This window comes from Ixodes scapularis, unplaced genomic scaffold, assembly GCF_016920785.2.
Source record: "Ixodes scapularis isolate PalLabHiFi unplaced genomic scaffold, ASM1692078v2 PGA_scaffold10__122_contigs__length_95168666, whole genome shotgun sequence".
Taxonomy (NCBI): domain Eukaryota; kingdom Metazoa; phylum Arthropoda; class Arachnida; order Ixodida; family Ixodidae; genus Ixodes; species Ixodes scapularis.
The window spans coordinates 73,647,076-73,666,951 of NW_024609836.1; the positions used below are offsets into that span (position 1 = coordinate 73,647,076).

Below are 19,876 nucleotides of genomic sequence, written 5' to 3' on the forward strand. Positions count from 1 at the left end.
ATGTTTATACAAGTTGTTTTACGAGTCTCTTAGACAGCCACATAGAGAAATAAGATAAGAAAAATCGGGCCGATTGTTGGCTGCGCTGTGACGTCGAGAATCAGGCGATCAGGTCTTCAAGCAAGATCCCCGGTGGCCCGTTCCGGCACTTGCAGTTAGATAGGCGTGCATTTTGTTGCGACCGCGCGCGGCGTTCGGCACGTGCGGCAACCAAAACCTTCCAAACCTGCGAGTTTTTAAATAGTGGATTTTCGTACAACAAATTTTCGTTTGTTTCGGCTACCAAATTTAACGCTGAGTCTGGTAACAAATGTAACGGCGTGCAAAAACACAATGCAAAAGTTTTTCTTTTTTTTTAGAAAAAAATTTACGCGAAGCGTAAATATCCTTCTCTCCCGTACACTTTGTTGCCTGTCGCATCTTTACACCATGCTTGTGTACAGCATGCAGAGTTTGGTTCTAATTACCCACATTTTATTCTAGTGTGTGAGGGCGTCGGGAGAAGAAGAGGACTGTCGAGCGAGACACGAGGGGGGGCCAGCCGGCGAGGAAGGAGGAAGAGCATGCTGCACGAGGTTGGGGCCGGGCGGGAACGCTAGGGCCGTTCTGGCTGGTCTGGCCTATGGCGATCCCCGGAGCATTCTTCCAGTGAGGTTCCGACCAGGACCGACGGAAACGGCGAGCCCTGGCCATACCGGTCTGGGCCATGACGATCCAGGAGTGGGTCCGCAGCGAGACTCTGGCTGTGATAGCCCGGAACAGCTAGCCTAGCAGCGCTGGCGTGGGAAGGACGATCCGCAGGCGTGGACACGGACTCCGACTGCGAGCTATGAACGACGGGCGACAACTAGGGTCGGGGGGTCCGAACTGCCGGCTCTCGAAGACGGGCAACCGGGGAGTACAGTAAACCCATTCGCTGCCTTCTCGTTGTATTGTGTCACTTCCTGGGAGACGAGCGAAGCACAGACCGATCGGGCGGCGACGATTATAGAGCGACCCCACAAGTTGTGAAGACAACTCAAACTGGTGTCCAAATGACAACTCTAGAATATGCTCTAAGCACTTCGACCTATCAGCCCGATTGTCTTAGAAAACCGCATAAAAGAACCAGAGACATGGCGCGTACATGCACACGGGGACTGCTGAAGTCGGGGTCGCTGCCGCTCACCACGGCCCGACCTCCGCTTGTGGCGCTGAATGCAGCACGCTCGTGGCGCCGCCTGGCCATTGCCGGCTGGCTATCATGCCCTTCCGCCATTTTGCCCCGAACGACACATAAAAGCATGATATCGCACAATGTGAAAGATCTCACTCGAAGCTTCGATCGATCATGACACCGCCTTTGTTGCACTTCCTGCGTGATGACTCATTTGCAAAAGGTACGGTGAGGTAAGCGGAAAGATGAAATTGTTTGTGTGACTGGCTGCTGATGAGGATCATGCGAGTCCCTTAATTTTATCACAGCCGTGCGAACGTTATAGTTGACGCAGTCATAAAATGCTATATGCTCACCGGCACCAACTTGGCAACAGAAGCCGAAATCCATACGAGCCTTTCTATGCCACAGAGAGAGGAGCGCTAACCGTTTGGAGCGCTCCCCTAACTAAGACGTTACCCGTTACTCATGCCGTGGCGAAGAGCGAACGCCGAGGAGAGACGAAAGCGAACATTCCCCCCTTTCGCACATACCCCCCTACCCTCCACAGCTGGATGGCCCGGGAGCTCACGTGACCAACCCAGCTAAGATAATACCAGCGCTCACCGCGAGTCATCATGGCCATGGTCCTCACACTCACGTCATCACGCAGACTAATGCAATCCCCGGACTCATACCCACCATACGACTCACGTCTTGATTCAGCCTCATGCTCGTGAGCCTCGAAACTCACAATCACACTCAAGGGATCTCAAAACTCACGCTCATGAGTACTTCATTTACAGCTCAAGCTCACACTCACACTCGTGAGTCCTCAGAACTCATGCTCGCACTCACGCTCATCAGTTTTCAGAACTCACGCTCAAACTCATGAGTTCTGAGGACTCAAGCTCACACTCAAGAGTTTTCAGAACTCACGATCACAGTCACAACCAAACTCACGGTCATGAGTTCGCAGGACTCTCACTCACGATCAGACTCACGGTCATGAGTTCCCAGGACACACACTCACACTCACACTCATGAGTTCACGTAACTCACAATCACACTCACACTCACAATTTTTCGAGACTCGCGGCCTCACTCACGATCACCTCAAATTTGACGGTGAGCGTGAGTGATCGTGAGTGATCGCACTCATGAGTGAGAATGCCGAGGTACTGTGCCGAGTGGGAGGTGCACATTGTTGCTGTTCGTAGTACTCAACTTTGAGGCAATGTCCTGTATCCATGTAAAAGTTAACAGAAGAAGAAGAAAAAAACGCGTTCGCCACTTTTTTAATTGTTCGCATTCTGCAAAATTGGATTCGTCTGCCTCTTCCCCATTTTTCTTAGAAAGTAAGCTATTCTTCTGGGACTGAACAAGAGCACTTGGTTTTACAACTATACGAACACGCAAAAAGCGCAGCATGAGCGGTGAACAAAGTGCGGACTTGAGTTTTAAATATAAACACCGCAGTGGCGAACAATGCTGAGAATATTAAATTTTAAATGTTGAATAAAAAATTTCGTTAATGAGCTTTTCTCTGCAATTGTCGGTTTTGCGGTGAGCTTTTCACCGGCGAGCTTCTCTCCGGAGAGCTTTTTTCCGCCGCCCGTTCTCCGGTGAGATTTTCTTTGCCGCCCCACAGTAACAGCCGACAATAATAAAAGGTGTGCGGGTTCTTGTCTAATACGTTCACCTCTATTTCATAAAATACTGAATCAAGAGTGTGTTGGTTCAGGTCAAACAAAGCATCTACAGCGCGAGACTTTCACAACTTCCAAATAGAACGTGTGACGCTTACTACCAAAAAGCTTGTTTTGTTTTTAGCTTCACTGAAGAAATTTTCGCAATTACGGTATAAATCAGCCTTCAGAAGTTGATATGCAAAGCGAATGTCAAAATGAAAACAAAATCGACGATCTCACGTATGTTTCTTCCTCATTTAAAATATGCAAACATTTTAAATGAATCTCTGCTGAATAATTGAAATCCAAAGATCAGATCACCTCTCAGGTTCAAACAGAAAGAAGTGGTAAGACAGTATCGACCCTTTTGACGCTTCGTTAGCTTTTGTCTGTCTGCGTTTGGTAACTTCAGGCCTCACGCAAGAACTGCTTGAAGCGTGAAATCTTTCACCCCCATTTCGTGACCCAAAACGCCAACAAAGAACGGAACATCCTCCCAATGACGAGCTCTCACGATTGAAAACTAAGGGCTCACACCCATCCGCCAAATATCTTCGCCGCCGAACAGAAAAGGAAAAAACAAGAGACCTTTCATTCGCATATGTGCAACCCCAAAAAACCAACAAAGAACGGAACATCCTCCCAAGAACGCGATCGGGCGATGGACAAGCTACTACTCACCATCGCGATAACGCGTGAAATATCTTCGCGCGCCAAAAAAAAAAAAGTTTGGAGAGCCACTTTCTCTCAAAATCTCGCCGGTCAACCCGACGACCTTGAAGATGCAAGTAGCCCGGGGCGGAATAACACATTGCACCATTTAAAGAGGTAGTATTCGCGACACGCTCATAGATGGCGCCAGCTGACAGCTGGATTTCTGGCATTTTGGTGAGCTCCAAACTTACTTAAATATTATCACAATGAGGATTTCTGAAAAAAAAAGAGCTTGTAAGAGGTATATTCTAAAAGTCTTGGTCTTGAACATTGTGGGACCTGAATGTGTATTTAGGCCCTGGTTTATTTTTATATGTTCATGAAGAACGGAACGAAAGAAGGGCTTTTTCAAGCAAGTTCAAGTTCCCGTAGAAAGAATTTAACATTTAGATCGGGAAAAGTAGAGCCACAATACTACTCAGTTTTTTTTTTTATCTTTCTAATAAAACTATTCCGAATTCAATCCGTTCGGCGGTTGCTGGGAAACAAATATCAAAATGTTGCCAGTGGAATTGCATAGAGCTTGAGAGCTTCGCGCAGTCCAGATATGCTTGTGAATGATGAGTAATCAGATAAAATAAAACGTAGAGCTATGTTTTGGATGTATTCAAGTTTTATAACTCGGTTAGATAGCCACAGGTACCATGCAGATAACTTCCGAACATGCGAAAATTAAATATACGGCGTGAGTCAAAAGATCGATTGCCGTTTGAAGGGAACGCATAAATCGGTTTCGTAAGTTTTAGCGCTGGGATTTACGACAAACGTGCTCGAAGGTTGATGGATTCATTATTTTAAAGCATGAATCATGAAACCTGCGGATTCAAAAAGAAGAAAATAAAAACAGGCTTTGTCCAAGAAAGAATTATCACTACGCGTTTTTTTTTCCTGATATTTGTTTTGCTCTTATCTGGCGTTTATTATGACTGAAACATTGATGAAATGAAAGGAAAATACAATTGGCTTACCTGATATTTGCTACATGTTGCCCAAATAAGCGCCAAAGTGACAAAAATATTTTTAAATGTACATGCAAAATGTGGAGAACACGTAGGTTTTGATTTTTCGCGATTTACTCAAAATAGCCGTTCAATTCATAATTTTATCCAAACCTACCGTCACCTTCAGGCATTACTGTAATACTAACTCCCAATGCAATGCATTAAAGAGCCAATTTTTGCGGTCATTCCAAACAACCATCGATACATTTGACTCAGGTGGTATTGCGTCCTTAAAAATACATTTCTTATCTGCTTTTGCACTTTGGAACTTCAAAGCAGGAAGGAATAAAAATGATGCAATAATTTCCTTTACCTTGAAAATTAGATTTTGACGATTCCGTTACGAATTTTAGAAATGTTTGTACAGTAACTTGCTAGAGTAGGAAACACATGATTAAAACCAGCGAATAACGTTAGGAAATTGTTGAAGAAAACATAAAACGGGAAAGACGCTGAAACCCACAACTCAATGTACCTTCCAAAGAGAAGAAGAAAGAAAATGACGCAGAATATACAGGCACGTGCCAATGGCTAGTGATCTCCGGAGCGCGAGGCGAAAGCTTTAGAACTTTAACGCTTTAAAAAGGATTTTTTTTGTGATAAAGCCACTGATGGCTGACTTATGCAGCGCTCCCCCAAACCCTGTATAATAAACGCCTCATAAATTTCTGTGGTAACTTTTCCTTATATCTGCCTATAACATTAGTGTTAGCAAGAGTTGGACTACATGAACAATTTCGACAGTGTACAGACAAGTGACGACTTACGTTGGTAATGTTCACGCAGCTTGTCGTTAATACACCGTCCAGTCTGTCCGATATAAGTTCTACCACATGACAGTGCATGGGATGCTATACACCACGCAAGATGTGCAGGGCACAGACGCTGAGACATGTTTTTTGTTGCACTTGTGTCTGGATATATTTCTTATGCCGAGATGAACCTTTAAACAAATTCGGGCCATTTTTTTTTTTGGGGGGGGGGGGGGTGGGGGGGGGGCAGGAAAACAGCCGGTACGCGCGCCGTTTCGTTGAGCTACAAGTTTTAGGCTATGCGATACCTTGTGTAAATACTGTACCACTACCACCCGCTTTTTCTCAACATCGCGCCTAGGGCTTAGTGCTCCATTTACCTTTTTAAGCAAAACACGCACCACTTCACTCAACACCGGCCAGGGAAACTCGGAGGACCGGAGTCTTTGAATTTGGGCATTAAAGCTATCCTTAATACAATGAAAATAGGACTTCTTTAGAGCGGAGCTAAGACATGACAGTGCGATACCCCTCTTCACCGGTTACACATGATTTTAATCATGTGTAACCGGTACCAACTAGCCCAGTTCAACACCCTTCTACACTTTATAAAGTAGGGAATGTTTTAATTTCTTTTATCTTGTTTTATGTTCTATCCAATAAGGATCATTGTATAAATTGTCGCACTGGTCAGACCGGGTAATGAATTTTACATAAGATAATCTCGCTGTGTAAGTGGCAATGTGCATTATTCTGTTTTCACCTTCGTCGGCGAAAAGAAGATTGTTTTTGTTCGCCTCCAGGTGTAGTGTAAAGAAGCATTGTTGCGTTGAACTTTGCGACAATAGGGAGTTTTCGTAGATCGTTTTCGCCGTCCCGCAAGGCCCTCCGCAATCCGCTACGATAGCGGGAACTCCACAGTCAAGGCTATCGGCGCGCAGGCGCAGTAGCGACTTCTTCGTTGCGGAACGCTTAGCGGAGGGGGTAGCGCGGTCTACGAAAACTCCTTAATTACTTACGCTGTACGTTGAAGGTGTTACCCCCCTCTCACGGTTATTTTTGATGATTTTTTAGAGCGCAGCTCTTAGGCGCCCGTTTCCAGCTTGAGCGGCGTCGGCGTAACCGTGAGGTCACGTGACCCCCCCCCCCCCCGAGGTCACGTGCCCCCCCCCCCCCCCCCCGAGGTCACGTGAACGCCAAGGTCACGTGATCCCCCGAGGTCACGTGACCCCCAAGGTCACGTAACCCCCCGAGTACACGTGATCCTCAGTACCCTTCCTTCCTCCTCCTCAAGAACTGCGCTCTAGTTCGGGGTTACAGTAAGTTGTAAATGGCTTTCATTTTTTATTACGATTTCAATCAGCATGAAACGAAAATATTAATACAAAAAAGTGTTTTCGGCGACTGTCAAGTTTCTTTACACTTTGTATCATGTAATCCTAGAACAACGATGGTTGTTTCCGCGTGCGGTTGCGCGATACGTTAAAAACAGATTTCTGTGGTCTCTTCAAACAGCAGTCGGTCTATTTTACTCATGTGGTGGTATCGTGTGCTTAAAGTAAAAATTCTTACCTGTTTTTGCACTTACACTGTTAGCAAAAATCTACATATCTAGAAGCGTAAACCGTCGTCCCAAGGCAGGCGCCATAAATGCTAACTATAATAACCACTGGAGAAGGGGAAGGAAACGACAAACGACAAACACAAATCTCCAAACACAGCTAAGTGACGGCTGCGCGACTGAAAAAAATCCTTCTGGTCCTGGTATCGAACCAGGTACCTTTCTATTTCCAGCGGAGCGCTTTATCAACTGAGCTAACCACGAGTTACACATCCATAGAGCAAACAGGTTTTATCAGCTGCCACCAGTCTAACACCAACAAGGGTGAACGGCCTCCAGTTTAAGGTTGGAGAGGTCCCAAGTTCGACACCAAAACCAGGCGGATTTTTTTTTCGTGTAAAGTGAGCATCTTTCAACGTGCTCTTCGTTCAGCAATCATACGTCTAGAAGTGTTTTTTTTTGTGTTTTTTTTTTTTGCGATGGCGCATAAACTTAAAATTGCGGCCACTTGATGTGAGACGAGATTTACGAGTGAGGCCCAGCGCTTTACACTTCTGCAGGCGCAAAAGCGTAGCTTTCAAGTATTAATTTGTAGTCTTCCATATGCGTTAAGCTACCGCAGGCATTTGCCCCCCAAGGCGCCTGTATGGTTTCGTCGAAACTCGTTTCGTGGAATTACGTTTTGTGAATCACTTTTCATGGACACACGTATCATGAACGTGATCCTACCCGGAGACCCGAATGGCCTAAAACAAGCATAGCGTCCACTCTACATTCAATACCGAGTGAGCAGATGGCTCCATACTTCCTAAGATACTGCCCAACCCAAAAAGTGACCCCCAAGGGGGAATGCAAGCACAAGCTGATCGGGGCGCGTGGCTAGCGTGGCGGTGCACTGATACACCTAGAGGTTTTTAAGGGACAGGAGGATGCTCATTGTCGGTGTACAAGTACCCTGGCTGGGTAACGGAGGGTGCATCTTTCAGGAAAAGGGTGCATGTGCGCCTGATGCACCCGACTACACCATTTTTTTCTTAGAGTGCGTTTCCTTGACACGAACGTTTCATCGACACTCGTTACGCGAAATGAACACGGCAGGGACATTTAATTTCACGTGTATTTTTGAAGTGCGGTTGGCCCATCCGGGCAACCACGTTTACGCCGCTTCGTGGCACCAGTCCGCGGCACCTCATTACAGAAATATTAACTGAACTGGCGCAACCGCAGACGGCGCTTCACGGTGATAGTATAATACAGCTCATTACAGAAAAAAAAACGCTAATCTGAGCTGTCGATGAAATGATTTGACGAGGAAACATCGCAGGTCAATAAAACGATCTGTCAATGAAACGCCATTCTATAACACAACATGCCACCGAGCATGTTGTGTCGATGGCAAGTATTAAAATGTAAGAAAGAGAAAAAAGTTCATGGTTCGTTTATATTGACAGTGTCACGCAGTGTGCAGAGTTAACATCAAATCGATCTGTTGCGGTCAAGGTAACAAAAATATTAATTTAAGAAAATGTTTTTTAATTTAAATCAGATTAAGATCACTGAGGTAAAAAAAATATTAATTATTTATCACTACAAGAATTTTTAAATACGGTAGGTTGTTTGATCAATGGTTCCGATCATTCAGAACAGTGTGGAAACAAAGAATTACTGCAATTCTAACAAAGTTTTGTTCGTGACAACACCGTCATACTAGAACAAAAACAGCTTAGGTTTCTGTTAGCGAAAAAGCTGTATTGTCTTTTTCTTTTCGTGATCTGATATGTATGCAATATGGCAACACTATCCTGGATTTCGTTTCTATCTTTTGAGGTCTGATGTTATTGCGAAAAAGATGTAACGTGACTGACGAACGAATTCGGAGCTAGAAATAAAACTCAAAGCATCGATTTCCTCCGAAGACCGCTGATTTTGCTCTTGTTCAGTCCGATATGAATCTTTCTTGTGCGACGATTCTTTAAATTAAATACAGAACACATGCGCATATTGAAAACATCAAATAATACACAAGCGGTAAATAAAAATAAATTGGGGTTTATTTTTGAGGGAAAGTTTTGTTTTAAATGATCCCTTGTTAAACCGGCCTGATTTAAATTACGATTTAAGTCCTCTTGATTATTATTCTCCACCGTGGCTATAGCCCTCGTTCCTCTTCTATGTCAACTAATTTCGCGTGACCATACGTTACCATATTTCGTTCTAACTTGGACGGATTAAAGGGAATACGACCTTTCTTTTTATTTTTCGTTCGAATGAGGAATTGAAACCACGGCTTAATAACAAAATGGAGAAATGTCGAGATTTGGGAATGCGGTATCGATATACTGCATGAAATATCACTTGAATAATAAATATCCAGACACTAATCAAGATGCAGCACTTTACATTGGTTATATTTCCCCCGTTATGTTTTTTTTTTTTTAAACTTCGCGTTCCATTGAACTCATCTGTTTTAGTTTCGTCGGGTTACGCCGGACATGTTACAGGATTTTTTTTATATCTGAAAAATAGATTCTGAAATTCACAAAAAGTACTGTATTTGTCAGAAAGGCAACGACATACTATTTCATGGAGAGTAGTTCTTATATTTTGTTTTCAATTTTATTTCTAGATTTAGTATGCGCTCCACGTTAAAAAAAAAACTGTTACTAGAAAACAGAAGTATGAATGACTGAAGTTTAAAACTTAAAAAAGGGCCTAGACGGTTTTTTTAAATCGAGGTCACGATACGCAGGTTGGGTACGCAATTCGTACATTTGGCCAAGGCATCTAAACGGTTAGACAAAGAACATTCAACTGGCAAATCTTTTTTCTTTACTTCCAATCATCGATTGGGCTCCCCTGATTGGCTAAATATATATAATGTAGACTCCTAATAAAACCTGGACCACTACAAAAAAGAAATTAAGAAACTTTAGTCATTGCCCTAGGTTCAGGATTATCTAATCACTGGTACCAGCACCTCTAATTTATAAGTTTTAGATAATATCTTACAAATGCTTGCCCTAGACGTAATTTCACAAAACAAAAACACCCCTACAGTTACGGGTTGTTGCAATTCCTTAATTTGAGGACTGCACGAAACAGCCGCGACAAATGTGCGTTTTAAATCAATGCTGCCTTTTACTTTCGCGCACTCGATGAACATACACATGGCATGATGAAAAGTTTGGTTACAACTTGCGAGGAGGTGGGGGGGGGGGGGGTATTGTATTGTATTTCCCAAGATATGGATTTTTTGTATATATAAATAAATTCGTCTTCAGAAAAGTTATTTTATTATTTGTAGAAATAGTTTCTTATCACTGATTTTGTAAGGTAAGTAAACATTTGCAACTCAGGAGAATGTTGACACATCATTCAGTCAGTGCTTATAAGCATCAAGGTCTGAGGCAAAACTGAAGGAATATACACATCGAATACATCTCCTTTTGTACTCCTGTTCAGAAGGAATATCAAGTGTTTGATATTTACTCAGACATATTTAAAAAGACTGGCGTGAAGGTTAGACGAGTGCTGTCTTCAGGTAGCTTTTACTGGCTTGAAGGTTATTAGATAAGGGAACGCTTTTTGTGCTAAATATATACTAATTAAGTGAAATGTGTTAATTAACTTTTCATTCCTTTTTTTGTGTCATATTCATATTGCAGTATAGACGGCAATTACTATTAGAGGCCAGGCAAATTTAAATACTTTTCAAAAGGGCATTGGTTTTTTAGATATTAATCGAATGAACTTCGCGTTTTCCCGCTTTGTCTAAAAATTGCTCGCAAAAATATCACCAGGAACTCTGCCCACAATAACGGTTAAAAAGTGACGCAGTTCTGTAGGTCATGTCTTCACTTTTGTTGTCGCTGGAGCCACCTAGGACACGCTGCCAAGATAGTGACGACATGATTAAAGGGATGACGACCCGTTTTGAGCGCTATAATTAGGGTTCGGAGTTTTTGGTTTAAACCGATAAAAACCGATAAAAGTACGCCGAATTCATTTTCGGAAATTCGGTTTTAACCGAAAAAGGTCAGTTTGCAGGTTCGGTGTTTTCCGTTTAAACCGATAAAAGTACGTCTAATCCGTTTTCTAGAATTCGGTTTTAACCGAAACAGCTCAGTTTTTTAGGGCCGCGTTGAGGTGGGTGGGGGAGCGAGAAAGAGAGAGAGCTTTGCGAGGTTCGACATTATGTGACGTCCTCGTGATTGCCCTCTTCCAAGGTTCAACATGCAACACAAGAGGTCGTGGATTGGCTTTCGCGGGACATCTATGTCTTTTCTGTGATTGGGCTTAGTGTGTCAAGTTCCGGTCTCGAAAAAAAAAAAACAAAAAAGTTTGGATCTGGGCTAGTATAAGGTTTTTCTCTTCATGCACTCCAGAGGACATCAAGAAAAGCCGTCAATACATTTCTTAACACGCTCTCTCAAACTTCCCTTTTGTTAAAAACATAAACTCGATGGATATTTTTTTTTTTTTACATTCCGCTGGTTTTTGTACGGGCATCACATCAGACGGTCGCGTCGTCAGAATGGGAAGGAAAAATAAGCGCACTGAAGATTATGGCCACGAATTCCGCGATTTTGAGGTGTGTCCTGACGGAAGTTGTAGCGAGGACTACGTATGGATGTGCGTCGTTATTCTTTGAATGATTGCAAATATCGCAGCTACAAGAATCATCTGATCCGGTGTCCGATTGTGCTTCTTTTATATTTACCGAAAGAAGCCGGTAAACTGGTGTGGGAATAAATATACGCCGAAAAAAACCGAAAATTTAATTTTAAAATAAACACCGAAAAAAGTACGCCGAATTTCGAAAATATAAAAACCGAAAACGCTGAACCCTAGCTATAATGAACCGGGCTTCCGGTGACATTTTTTGCACAAAATAGATTTCGGAAACAAAAACGGGAGAAAAGAGTATCGCGTTTTTTTCGGGCGACAAAACACCAAATGTCATCACGTTATATCGTTTAAAAACCGTTACCTTGTCGCAATTTTTTTTAATCGGCGAGGCTTCTAATAGTAAATGACGTCAATTCTGGACTTCCAACATGTCACTTAAAATCAGTAATTAAAAACTTAATTATTTTTCTTAAATATAGTTATTCAACTTAATATGCCGATTATACCCTAATCTTACGTCCGCCGCCTGATAATTACCTGGTGGACACAGAATGCACCTAACTTTTAGACACCGGTTTTTTTAAAAAAAAGTTATACGTTGAAATTGAAAGCAAAATCCTGTATATATTTTGACGGCCCATCAAAACAATATACACAATAAAAACATGTCAAGGAAAACGTCACCATAAGAAAAAAATTCGTGCTTTACTACATATTTGTTCCTATGCGATCGAGGAAACGATGCCTTTGACGAGGAGGCACTGGCATACTGTCGTCATCTATTAGGTAACTCTGGAATATTTGAAATGAATGAATAACTGGTTCACTTGCAGTATTTCAGATATCATAGCTTCCTCCTATCCATGAAAAATGGTGGGTGAAAATAATTCCACTTTCTTATTGATGGAAGAACGACGCGCATTCGGGAAGGGTTCCACGGGTACACAACGGGTGGTCATTGTGCTCTCTCGTCAAAAAGTATTAACAAGCCGTTGCAGCCCACACTCAAACGAAAATGTGTGAACAAGACTTTAGAGCTGCCTGACTAAGACTGGCTGCCCCAGGATGCCAAAACAATTGAAATTAATTTCGGTATTTTTAGAATATCTTTAACATTGCATTATTTTCTGAGAATCAAATTTTTTGTTCTGTGGCTTACGTGTTAACTTATAATAGAAAGAGGGTTTTTTGAATAGTTCATACGACAGACAGAGGCGTTTCTGAGGTTTAATAATACTATATATATTGAAATAATTAACTATGGTGCTGCAGAGAAGCATAAACAGCAAGAAAAGCACTACAACAGTCCGTATTTCAAAGTTTGTTTTCAAAACGGTTTAAAACTAGAGAACAAAAATTACGGAAATATTTTTAATGCACAACTTTATTCAGAAACATGAAGGCGCCTTGTTGATATCTTTCTTGAAGGGGCAAAAGCGGGCCTTGCTCCGGGTTCCGGCCACGCTGTCGACTACAGTTTTCTCTCTGAAAGTTAACAATTGATTTAAAATCCCAAAAGACTGAAGCCTTAGACTTGTTCAATTCACTCAAATCCGTGCATACTCGTTCATGAACTGAATTACCTAAGATGTTCCTGCTTTTCTCGAAAATGTTTTCGAATATTCTTGCATGCCGAGTGTATACGACAATTGTACAGCGTGTGGACTAACACTTTCATCCTATTTTGAACGATCCACATAAATCGGCTCCTCAACTTATTGTGCTAGGATTTACTACACAGGTGTCCCAGGTGCTAGAAGCTCGAACTAAAATTATGGTAAGACTGGCTTTCCTGATTAATTGACGCAAATTCGAAGACAAAAAATATATTTTCCTCATACTTTGCTTATACTTGCTTGTACCTAAATAATATTTTGTCTTTGAGGTGCTTGTTTCGGCCAAATGGGGGAAATTATAGTTAAGCCAATTGTTTCTTTTTTTTTTTATTCCAGCCATTGTTCAGCTGTCATAAACGACAGTACAGCCAGGAACGTTTTTGTGATAATTTTAAGGAAAAAAGCAGCCTTGACGATAATCTTTCTATAGACTAAACCAATTTTTCTTCTTTGACTACGAAGCGTTTATGTATTTATACTCTCAATTGTTGTCTGCCTTAGAAAACCTTCGTTCTAAATCCCAGTGCAATGCGTTGAAAAACTGATTTTGAGGGCCACCCATACTGGTATCGAAGCCTTATGGTACACACGGTAGATGCACATTATATGGAAGCTGACAAATTTCATGCGTAAAAAGCGAGCAATAAATTGGAAAATTTCCCATTGTAAAGAGGAGAACTTTGTAAGAGGGGATATATTTTGCTTCGTATGGTATAATATTTCATAAATATAAGTTAAAAGTTGAAATGTACCGGTGACAAAATAACACTTAAATTTTTCAATGTTTGGATTTCTTTGATAAAATAACGTAAGTCCTTCACCCATGTCACTCGAAGGACAGCGACAACAGCAACGTGACGAGTAGTGAGGTAACTTTATTCAAAACTTACTTTAACAGATGGCATTAAGCTTTTTATCGCCTGCGAAACTCCACAGTATGATGTGTCGCGCATAGCTCAGCAGTGTATTGTGAGTAGCTCGAAACTGAACCCTCAGAAAACATATGTCCTGTTCCTTTACAGACGTTGGAATGTATTATATAACCATTATGTATTAAGTAAATTTCAATGAAACGCAAGTCTGTTGTAAGAGGTCTTGGCGTTTGTATAGATAGTGAACTGACGTTTACTTCGCATGTGACGATCATGGGCAGCGCGACATAGATGTTGGGACTGATACCTCGCATGATTCAGCAATTTAAAAACCCTGCCTGCATTATGAATTTTATATCGCTTTCTTTTTACGTCAAGGCTGGAACTTGGTTCTGCAGCTTAGAATCCTTTGTCTGGAACGCACTCCCCAAAAATTGGAAGTGTGCAAAACCGCTTAGTACGCATCGTTTACGACTGATATCTTACGCGCCACTTTTGTTTTTATTACAACTTTGTTCTAGATAAGCTCTTGCTCAGGCCAGTGCCTGACAAGAACAGAACATGATTTCATTTTTTTGAACAATGTAGTAACTGGAATTATAGGAAATGATTCGCTATTATCCAACCTTAATATTCACGTTCTTTCCCGTCCCGTTTGACTAGGAATCACTCCAGTTTTTATCTCAACACCATAAGATCGTCATCCTTGTCACGTTCTTTTTGCACCGAAGTGAAGACCTCCGGGTGGTTTTTGGGCACGCGAAAATAAAGAATATTTTCTAAAATAATAATATTATTAATAGTATTAACTTTATTATTATTAGTATTCTTATTATTGCATTATTGTTGTTATTAATATTAATGAAAAGGATGAACTTCACACGCTCTCCTGCGCCGTAGTCTAGAGCATTCGGAGGCCGTGACTTGTTCATTAAAGCTTGATAAGGTTGAGCACAATTTTCAACCTAGGCAAAATAATTAAGCGATCGAATACCAAATGAGCCTTTTTTTACATCTGGAAAGCTGCGTTACTAGTTCGCTTGCATGTAATTTTGTGATGCGTGTTAAATGTAAAAGCCTGCTTAGGACACTACGCCGAACGATTCAACTCCCCACAAACTCGTAGACTAAGGTCATCCAAACTAAACCAGTTTAATGTCACCCTGTCTAAACATAAATTCACATACTGTTCCTCTTTTTGAATCCTAGTCATCAAAGGCCGACATGGTAGATAGAATCAGATTTTTAGTTATACATAATATTTACCATTTTCTGGCTTGCCCGGGTGGGTGGTGTTTTCCTGCACACATTAAAATAACACAGGTTGATATCAATATAGTAACCAGATAATTGTTCTAGCTACTCATTATTCAATCTCAAATGAAAGAAATAATGTACTAAGCAGAGGGTACTTAAGAATGGCTAATTTCGCTAAATTGATCTATCATTTAATCTACTGTATATCATCAAACTTGGGCTTGGATCTCAACATGATATCCTTCGGGCGTCGTTCGTGCTGAGTGATATTTTGTATTCTTAAATAATCGTCGATGGGGATTTCATTTGAAAAGACCAGCAAGCGTATAAACACGAAAATGTTTTAAGCATTGTTCTTAACATTCTTTGCTACAAGCACACATAAAACAAACATTGCGGATATATTTTTGGTTTGCGAAGAATGTACATACATCGGTGTATGAGCACTTTTAAAATTTAATTTAGCGCCTTTTCTAATAAATATCTTACAACAATGTTTATTTTTCCACTAATGCCTAAATCTGAGCACAATGTTAAGGTGCGTATACCACAATATCGAATCCCCTAATTCGCCTGACAACTGAAACAAGCTCAAGGGCTTGGCTTATTATGATCACACTACTTGCGTAATGGTTTCTTCTTCGGAGTTCTTGTCTGCTGATGGTATTATAATATTGGCTCTGGTGCCCAGTATGGTGATTGGGACTAGGCACGCCTCGGAGCTGTCAAGCACTTTAAGAGTCAGATACAATCTAAAAGCTGTGTTCTCTATTTTATGCCAACATCTCGAATGGTTCTTAATTTAAATATCGCGCTTTTCCTGTTCAACTCTCCCTTTATAAGTATAGTTGCTTAACTTGAATTGTATGAAAAATCAGCGACAGTTTTATATGGAGATGGAAGAAACACAAACTGTGATACAAAGTTTAATTTTAGAAACCCTGCTCAAGTTAATTTTATGATAGCGATTCTGAGTTGAGGCTACTTAGTGGGAGTATAAAAATCTGCGTAATTACAGTCTTTGTTTGCGAAACAGAAGGTAAGAAAGGTTCACCAGAAATAAAAGAAACTGCTTAGGAAGTAGCTTCTCTCGCATCTTAAATATCAGCAAGAAAACAATCGACAAACGTACCGTATGGACAGGAATCTATGCAGCATTCCTTGCTTCCAAAGTCATTGTAACCTCTGCTACATCTTTCGTGTTTCTGACAGTCGTTAGTGCGGTTGTCAAAGTACCACGTCCAACTCATTGGAGCATCAGGAGTGCAGAGCGACTCAGGATGTGGTGCTCTGCAGATGCTTTCTGCAGAGGGTTTTGAGAAAGAAAAATCGTTAAAGATAATTAATAAATCGAATTTCATGTTCTATTGTGGTTATCAAGAACAAACAAAAAATTCGAAGTGTTTTAGTGCTTTACATTCTTTTGTTGATGAAACGGTTTTCACATATACGCCGCTTTGCCACCCTCTAAATAAATACAGACGCAGCCATTCAAAGGATTTAGCAGAATTGAAAACGCTGGCGATAACTTCGAAAAAAAAAATTCATTTTGTTCCTGCGTCCCGCCACCGAAAAAAAAAACAGTCAAGCGATGGTTTCATCACACAACGATATAATTATCTCTTACAATAGAAACAAGTCATTTCAACATTTAGCATCTACGAATTAGTGATGCAAAACTATCGATAAATCGACCATCGATACTATCGATAGTTATGGAAAAACTATCTATAGTGTCGCAAAACTATCGGTAGTCGACTATCGATAGCGTTTTGACAGTCGACTATCGATAGTACTATCGACAGTGTTCCGATAGTCGACTATAAAGAGTATTATCCATAGTTTCTCGATAGTTCACTATCGATAGTACTATCGATAGTTTTTTTTTACTATCGATGGTCAGATTTTTTGCAACTATGGACACTATCGATAGCACTATCGATAGTTTTGCACTAGAGCGGACACAGTTGCCGCACCGCCGCTCGTCTCCCTTCCTCCTCTCTTCGCCTAAACTCCCGTCTTCGTCAACACTGAAAGCTGAACCAAAGTTGGGATGGTAAGTGCTTGGGCTAGTTCGTGTCCCATTTGAAAAAATAAAGCGAGATAAAGTAAAGACAGAGCGACGTAAACTACTAGTGTCGGAAAACTATCGATAGTAAACCGTGGACTGTACTGTCGATAGTCTTACGATAGTCCACCATCGATAGTTTTCCGATAGTCGACTATCGATAGTACTATCGATAATTTTTCGATAGTCGACTATCGATAGCACTATCGATAGTTTTTTTTACTATCGATAGTCAAATTTCTGGCGACTATCGATTCTATCGATAGTACTATCGATAGTTTTGCACCACAACTACGAATACAATAATAGAGCAGAGCATGGCAATACAGAAAAAGCAGTTTCGCTTTTTCTGTATCGCTACACCATTACACTTTATTCTGATCGCATGATGACATTTTGTGCTAAACAATGCGAAAAGCGCATCCGTAAGCTTGCAATGAAGGTTTATATTTGCGGGATAGAGAAATTCTAGTTTCTGAACGCTACAAAAGTAGTGCTTTAATTGTCGAAGATTCAAAGTGAGGTGTATAGTGCCATCCTTGTGGGACCATATTTTACTAGTAAAACAGGCAGTTATGCATTCTGTTAAACCTTGTCATTGAATGCTTTCGAAAAAAAGCACCAAACTGACGGACAGTTATCCTAGGGGAAGGAAATATAATTGTTGCCAAGAGAAACATTGCATGAAACTCTGAAGTATTGAAGCACTGCCTGGGAAAGATGTGGTTCTGTACGTCTAAGAACGTCGATATTTGCTGCATAACACTCATAAAGAATGGTGTTTTCTGACATGCTCTTGACTAGTGTTCGCTTAGTGCTTGCCAATGCGGTGATCCCAGAAAGGCAAATTAATTAGAACAGTTGCAAAGGATGCGAAACCTTACTCAAATTAGACAGCTTTTGGCTCATTTATAAGAAATTGTGTGGTTGTTTTATGTAGATTCGAAAGAACATAAGGGCCATTGTAAGAGATTGACAGCGGGGATTGAAATCGCAAACCTAAGCATACGATTTTAATAAGACAACTAACATACAAGCGTGATAACGTGGGAAACAGACTTACCAGGTAGCAGCGCAATAACACAGGCTACTGCTGCAAGCAAGCAAAGGGCTGCGATGGCTGCCTTCATCTTGGACGGTAGACGTGAACGATGTGGTTAAAGATTTTGGGATGGCTATATATAGTGCTTTGCTGGCATAGGGACAGCCTGAGTTCAGCAGATACTTTTCTTCGAGGAGACAATAGCTTTCGCATACATTGTTCTCAAAGGCCGTCGTATGTAGCAAATTGTAACAATGGATATCACCTTACGTGAGATGGTGACAAACACGTCTGCGTCCCAAGCAGCAGGGACTCTTGTCCACGTGTTTAGAGAATATTTTAGTTTTATTTTGTGTTTTCTTAACAATGACGCAAATTTTCAGAGACAAAATACAATGATAGCATCAGAGCACAAACACAGGCATATGAACTTTTGTCGAGGTGCATGTCAAATTGTATTAAAATTTAATGGCAATACCTGCCTGCGCTAAAAAGATAATCCTAGGTTATTGACCTTGACAAGAATGCAGAGGGTCAAGCGAAAGCTTAAGGAGTCTACCTTTTTCATATAATTTGTCTTCCAAAGTGTGTTCAAAGCTAGGTTAACTTTATTCGAACCGTTAGGGCAGCAGGAACAACACTCCTATTCAGAAAGGAACTTTTAATGTTTGTAGAAATAATTTATGATCACTGAGTTTTTAAGTAGTGCAGATATCTGAAACTCAGAAGCATGTTTACACTATGTGCAGTCAGTGTTTGTAAGCATCAAGTCTGAGAGGAGATTGAGGAAATATACATAACGAATACCCCCACCTCATGTTGTACTCCTTCTCAGAATATACACATGCTATTAGGTTTTTATTCGAACAGACTTAAAAAAAGGGGGCGAGAGTTAGACGAGTGCTATCTTCAGGGTATATTTACTAGTCTTGTTGCTCATTAGGTGAGAAAATATTTTTTATGCTGAAAATACCAATGAAGTCATATGTGTTAATTAAGGTTTTGATTGTGGGTTTTAGGGGTATTTTGATATTGTTCAATAGACGACAATTGATATTAGAGGCCAAACTAATTTAAAGATGTTGTTTTCTAGATATTACTCGAATGATTTTCGCGTTTTCTCGCCCGATATATCAATTGCTCGGGAAAGGAGCGTCTGGAAACCCACAGTGACCAATCCCTTATGAAAATGGCATATCTGAAGTTATATAAAAATATATGGATGTATGAAAAATTGGGCATATCTGGTCTTATAAAGCACATCAGTCATATCTGGCCGGATATGCCAATATTTTATATATCCATATATGGGTCTGCCAAATAGAGGTATATCGGCCTCCCATATAAGGCCAGATATGTCCCAATCGAATGGGCAACCTTTATATATTTTGTTGTTTTCTACAAATATCTACCAAAAGTGACTTATCGCTTGTATAAGAAAAATACTAAAAATACCAATTGGATATTGAGCATGTACCAACTTTTATTATTTTTTACGTGAGTTGCGCATTACGCCACTCCGGATTTCGCTCAACTTA

At 40.9% G+C, this 19,876-nt stretch overlaps 1 protein-coding gene across 1 annotated transcript; it reads right to left on the reverse strand.

Annotated features, from left to right (window-relative positions):
• Positions 1 to 15,233: 15,233 nt before the first annotated feature.
• On the reverse strand, positions 15,234 to 18,426 carry LOC120843954. Its single transcript, XM_040215472.1, has 3 exons — positions 18,360 to 18,426; positions 16,361 to 16,531; positions 15,234 to 15,271 (listed from the first exon to the last, which is right to left on the reverse strand). The coding sequence occupies exons 1-3, from the start codon at positions 18,424 to 18,426 to the stop codon at positions 15,234 to 15,236; spliced, it is 276 nt and encodes a 91-aa protein (XP_040071406.1).
• Positions 18,427 to 19,876: the final 1,450 nt, after the last annotated feature.

What these genes read in the sequence shown, in the direction of transcription:
- LOC120843954 (XM_040215472.1), bottom strand. Translation starts at nt 18,426, where the DNA reads ATGAAGGCAGCCATCGCAGCCCTTTGCTTGCTTGCAGCAGTAGCCTGT. An exon ending in TGTTATTGCGCTGCTACCTG is followed by an intron (nt 16,532 to 18,359) that starts GTAAGTCTGTTT and finishes AACCCTCTGCAG; the next exon opens with AAAGCATCTGCAGAGCACCA. An exon ending in CATAGATTCCTGTCCATACG is followed by an intron (nt 15,272 to 16,360) that starts GTACGTTTGTCG and finishes TAATGTGTGCAG; the next exon opens with GAAAACACCACCCACCCGGG.